At 37.2% G+C, this 6,000-nt stretch overlaps 1 protein-coding gene across 2 annotated transcripts in view; it reads right to left on the bottom strand.

The window, feature by feature from the left end:
* Positions 1 to 937: 937 nt before the first annotated feature.
* RHOBTB3 (Rho related BTB domain containing 3) overlaps positions 938 to 6,000 on the bottom strand; it is a 54,638-nt gene continuing 49,575 nt past the window's right edge. For both annotated transcript variants that reach the window (XM_045566361.1, XM_045566362.1), the window contains one exon: positions 938 to 3,888. In XM_045566361.1, the coding sequence (XP_045422317.1) occupies positions 3,773 to 3,888 (116 nt within the window). In that variant the 3' untranslated portion in view covers positions 938 to 3,772. The remainder of the gene's footprint in view (positions 3,889 to 6,000) is intronic.

The following is a 6,000-nucleotide window of genomic DNA, read 5'->3' as shown; positions in this document are numbered from 1 at the left end:
AAGATGATCAATATGCAAATACCGAGAAATGCCTTAATGCCATAACAAAGGTATGAATAAAGACCTGAGGAGAGACACACGCAGAAGCAGTTAATTCTTCCCGAGTCACAGAAAGCAAACAAGAAATGATGTTTAAGTTGGGCTTTCTAGGAGATATGGGAGCTTGCAAATTAGACAGGGAATGGCAACCCAACCCAAGCCACAGGAAGAGTATGAGGAAGGCAAGTGCACAGTCTGAACGGACATCCAGTGTGTCAAGATGGGGCACCTTTTCTCTCTGGAGGATGGGTGCCCAGGTGGAAAGACAGGGCTAGGTTACGAAAGGCCTTGGTGGTAACGCAGACTGTGGAGGTTCCTCTATGGGCAATACGGGTCTTCTAGGAAGGTGTGTGTCCAGATTAAATTTGTGTTAGGAACGTAATTCCAAGGAACTGTGGAGCCCTTTGTGAGTTTAGTAGATGTGCTGACAATTTGGGAAGGTGGGGGGGGGGGATGGGGGCCACATCATACAGTGCACAACCTATGCTCAAGTTAAGGCTGCCTGGTCTCTCTACCCTGCCTATCTCAGCCCCACAAGTTCCAAATTCCTATCCCTCTATTATGCAGGGCAGCTTCTCCACTTCCCAAGTCTTGGCCCCAGCCAGCACTCAAGCCTGCAGGGGGCTCACTTCTATGTTAAAGAATCAACAAAGCATTTTTTTAAATAAAGGCAGTTATCTTGCTAGGAAAATTCTGGCACCAGCTGTTAAAGGTAATATATGTTTCTTTATCTCATCACACACATGAATCATCTATGAAGATCAGCAACATTCTAAATATTTTACACATCATGGAAATTATCTGTGAAACAGAATTGTGCTTGAGAAATGCAATGCAGTATTCCCAAAGTCATTTTAGCATTTCAACAACCAAGGTAAAATAACTACAGGACACATCATTAAACTTGTTTTAAAAAAGGTTTATTTGTTACAAAATGTTAAATACTAAAGCTAAAAACATATAAATTCAGGTCAGGCTATATTAAAATACACACATAACCTTCTTTGCAAAATTATTAAAGGTTGAATTAAACAGATGCTTTAAATAAAATAAAGTACTCTTTGGAGACATTTTTGTCTAATTAACTATATCAGTGTAGTGTAGTTTTCAAAATTACAGTTGAAAAGTTTGGCTGTCTTGGAAGTCAAATTCATCCAATTCTTCAGTCTTCTGTTACTACCCGATATGAAACTACTATGCAGGCTTGGATAGGGTTAATTTCAGTTATGTTACTCAATGTTCTATATTACAAACCTAGTCCACTATAATATAAACATGGAGTAGTCAGAAGTATGCACAGGGTTAAATAGGGTGAAAACCTGGCCCAGAAAGAAAAGGGCTTAGTTTTACCATACAGTATCTTCTCTAATTAAAATGATTGGTAAATATATTGAAGCAGAGATCAGCACAAAGCATACACCCATCTAGAAATAATCTTTCAATTAAAAAAAAAAAAAAAACCTCAAAACCAGCACTCATTTCTCGGAGATAGTTTATAAGTATTTTAAAATTTCTTATTATTTTAAATTGAGTTAATTTAAAGGTATTGAAGAGTCAGTCTATATCCAAATGGATTTAAACACTAATTTGATTACTGTTCTGACTAGCTCTGGAGAGCTATGACATCTGTGTGTTTGAGTTACTCATACAGACGGTAAAGAACTTTCATAATAAAAACTACATGCTCTACGCCAACTGAACACCAGCTTCCCATTCCAACCCCCACTCAGATCAAACATCCTAAAAGAACTATCTATAGTCTAGTTAAGCATTAAATAGTATTTTCAAGAAAATATTTTGCTTTGCAAGTTATATTTTTCAATTTTCTAGATCAAGTTACTGATTTAGAATTTTCAATGCTGAATTCATATGGGATGAGAATATGCTTGTGAAGAACAAAAGGCTATTATTGCATCTTAAAACTTAAACGTAAATGAATTTCTAGAGATTTACTACAGTATCTATTCTTTACAATGCTAATCCTTGTCAAATGGTTGCCAATAGTTGATTAAGTGCTTAAAATACAAAAAAAAATCATACAATGCATTCCAGTAATCTTCATTGACGCAGTCCAATTAAAATCAGGTTTCTTTGAATATATCTATAGGGATGTTTACTATTTCACTCTGACAGTGTTGGTATACATACAAGGGCTAACTGTTTGGGATCCTAATACTATGATATAAAACCGACCAAACCTTTGAAAAGTTGGAAAACTAAAAACTATGTGTATCCTAAAGTCACTGGAAATTAAAAAGAAAATATATTCCAATACTGAATTAGAGATGAAAACGATGCTAACAATAAACAGTAATCTGTTTTTCCATCTCTAGGCTTGTGAGCTTCTGCTGTAATGATTTCTGTACACACGTGATACAAGAGAAACTCCAATTCTGTCCTCTATCCCGGTCCATTCTCTCTACACGTAGTAAGTCTTTAATTTAAATCCTTTTTTTTAACTTACTGGGTCATCCTGAGGACAAGATTCATGCTACTCCTCATCAAACGATCTTAAGGTCCTTGAAAACAATTCAAACAATTTAAGCCACTGGTATTCTAATGTTAGTAAACACTCTTAAAAAAAGTCTCAAGCCTTCCATAGCAAATTTTCTAGAGGACATCTTTTCCTATGAGTATCTTTATAAATGTGTATTAAATTCAGGCTGGCCAGTCACTCTTACCACTATCTTGCTCTTACAGAACGATCAAGAAAGTATTTGTTCATCTGTGACAGAGCCAGACTGTGAGTGTTTTAAAGCATTTCCTCCCTTGCTAGCCGCTAGCCCAGGTGGCAGTGGCGGCCCTGGGTGGCACAGACCTCCCCGAAGGTGGGAATCTCCATAGCGCTCTTCCCTCCACCCTTTATATTCTAGGGTGAGCCTCCTTCTCTGCCTCTTTCCGCTTTCAGAGAGAAAGCTGTTTGAGCAAGAAAACGTGATATATTTCCTGCCAGGAAATATACACGATTTGGGAGGCCTAGTGCAAAGAGAAACAGAGACCCTTCTTCAAACATCATTAAGAATTTCAAGACAGTGATAGCAGAGCCCTGAATCGAGTGCAGGGCCTTTCTAAGTGGGGGCCCTGTGGGCCTACACAAGTTACATGCTGAGGAAGCCCACCCTGTTTAGGTTTCCTGCCTCATCAGAATCCCAGAAGGAGACGAGGTGGCTCGGTTGGGTTGTCCAGATGAAAAACAGGACTTTTTTCATAATGATTCAAACATTGTCATAATTGGGAACCAAGTGACATTTCACTTTCAAAACCCCAGGTAAATTTCTATTCCTAAAATCTCATGTTGGACTGATTACTCACTATAGAAATAGTTACACAGGGACTTTAAATGCCCCTTATTTTAATAGAGCAATTAATCAGACATGATGAAATTTCTGTATTAATCCTACATGATTTTTTTAAAATGTAAGCATCTTAACTGGGAAGGGTCTTAATATCACTAAAGTAACGGAATATCTTAAAGGGAAAATGTAGCTGTACAACAGCTTTATATTCTAGGGTGAAGCCTTAGTTTTAGTCTATGGTATATTTTGTTCCCTTTTAAGATCACAATAGTAGTTTTTTCAAAGAGAACTAATAAACCTATTAAGCTGTATGGTAATTTTTTTTTTTTGCTTTTTCAGAGCCCATATTGGTTTCGGTCATAAGAATTTTACTGGAACCCAGAGATATCCCATTCTTCATCATAATAAAAAAATGTCATGTATATAAAAGCTCCAGGTTACATTACTAAGCAACGACATTTCCGGGAGTGAATATACTTCCTGTATTCTGCAAGCTGCTTCAAGTACATATTCGACGGCCATCTGTGCTTTTCAACAAAACTGCGTTCTTCCACTAAAATTTTAAGAAAAAGAATGTTACTTGAATATATTTTATTTTGGATCCAGTTAAGATATTAACTACTGATTTCCTATTTAACAGATGAGATCCAAGCTCTGCTATATACCCCTTACCCTTCCCTCAAGCCTTCCAAAATCATTTAATAACATTTAACGTCTTGGTTAAATCAATCATCAGGATTCAAGTTATTATATGATATACAATTATATACAGTTTGTCCACTGCTTTATCAAGTAGTATTTATTTTCCTTTTCTTTTTCAATAAAACTTTTGTTTTTCCTGGAGATAAGTGACTCACTTTCTCCACTTAGATCATTTTCTTTGTAGCTAACTCAATTTTCCAAACTTGTTAAAGTACTCTCAATTCTATTTCCCACCCAGCCAGTCAGTCATCAGACAATCTATCCATTCCTGCTGTGGCCGAGGCTGCCGCCAAGGGGCCTGCACCCTTCTCAGCGCTCGCTAGACCTGCTTCCTGCCTTTGTTCTGGATGGCTCCATTCCGGAACTCTAGGTTGTTCATTTTGTTTATTCTCTAGTTTTGGCAAAGCACAATCTTTATCAGCTTCCTGAAAAGGGTGCATCTAAGAAGTAGAATATTTTTGAGACTTTTTTTTTTTTTTTTGGTAGAGATGGGTTCTTGCCATGTTGCCCAGGCTGGTCTCAAACTCCTGCCCTTGTGTGTGATGAAGTGTCTTTAGTCTGTCCTCATACATGATTGATAATTTGGCTTGGTATATAATTCTAGGATGAAAACTCTCCTCTGGATGTTAAAGACAGTAACCCACTGCTTTCCATAATAGTTTCCAAAGTTGTTAAGAATGCCACCGCCATTCAGATTCATAGTTCTTTGGTAGGTGATCTGTGTGTGTTTTTTTTTTAATTCTGGAAACTTCTAGATTTTTCTATTTATACTCAGTGTTCTTACATGTACCAATGATGTACACTGCACATTCACTATGCAGAGCGCTTAGCAAATCCTTCCAATTTGTTGACTTGAGTCCTTTAGGACTAGGATAACTTTTGTATTATTTCTTCGATAATTTCTTCCCTATTGTTTTTTTTTTTCTGTATGAACTTCTATTAGTCAGATCCTGCACCTCCTGGATTGAGCCTCCAATTATTTTTATTTGTTGATTTATTGATTGAGACAGGGTCTCGCTCTGTCTCCCTCACTAGAGTACAGTGGAGTCAGCATCACTCATGGCAACCAACTTCAAACTTCTGGGGCTCAAGCTATTCTCTCTGCCTCAGCCTCTGGAGTAGCTAGGACTATAGATGCGCCCCACGATGCCTAGCTAATTTTTTTTTTTTTTTTGGTAGAGATGGGTTCTTGCCATGTTGTTCAGGCTGGTCTCGAACTCCTGGACTCAAGCAATCCTCCCACCTCAGCCTCCCAAAGTGCCATCTATGATTACAGACATGAGCCACTGTGCCCAGCTCAATTATTTTTAAAAATCTCTCCTATCTTTTTATCTTTTTGTCCTACTTTCTAGAAGATTTTCTTACCTTTACCTTTTAATTCTTATTTAGTTTTTTAACTATCATATTTTTAATTTCCAAGAACTTTTTCTCCTTTTATTGTTTTTAATTGTAGTAAAATACACATAACATAAAATTTACCATCTTAACCAATGTTAAATGTACAGTTCAATAGTGTTAAGCACATTCACACTGTTACACAACTAATCTCCAGAACTCCTTCCAACTTGCAAAACTCGACCCATCACACAGCTCCCCACTTCCCCAGTAATCACCGTTCTACTTTCGTCTCTGTGAATATTATTTCTTTTTGACAATGTTCTAGTCCTACGTAGAACATTATTAAAATCCTACAAAGAATATCTCTTACTCTTTGAGGATATTAATTTCAGGGGTTTTTTTTTGTAGGTTTTCTTCTATTCCTGTGTCTCTCTATTCCTCTAAGTTCCTTCTCTTCTATTTTTATTTATTTTGTTTCATTTCTGCTACCTATCTTTCACATCAGAGGCTGCTTCAAATATCTGTTGATCCTCAATGATCTTTCTCTATTTAAGGGAGAGATACTGGAAAGCTCTCTGGAAACCTCTGGGGCACGCAGGGCTTGCTGACTGGTGGGAGGCTCCAC

This window comes from Lemur catta, chromosome 12 (assembly GCF_020740605.2).
Source record: "Lemur catta isolate mLemCat1 chromosome 12, mLemCat1.pri, whole genome shotgun sequence".
NCBI classification, from domain to species: domain Eukaryota; kingdom Metazoa; phylum Chordata; class Mammalia; order Primates; family Lemuridae; genus Lemur; species Lemur catta.
The sequence above is the reverse complement of the archived record's forward strand: the minus strand, read 5'-3'. Positions and strand labels throughout refer to the sequence as shown.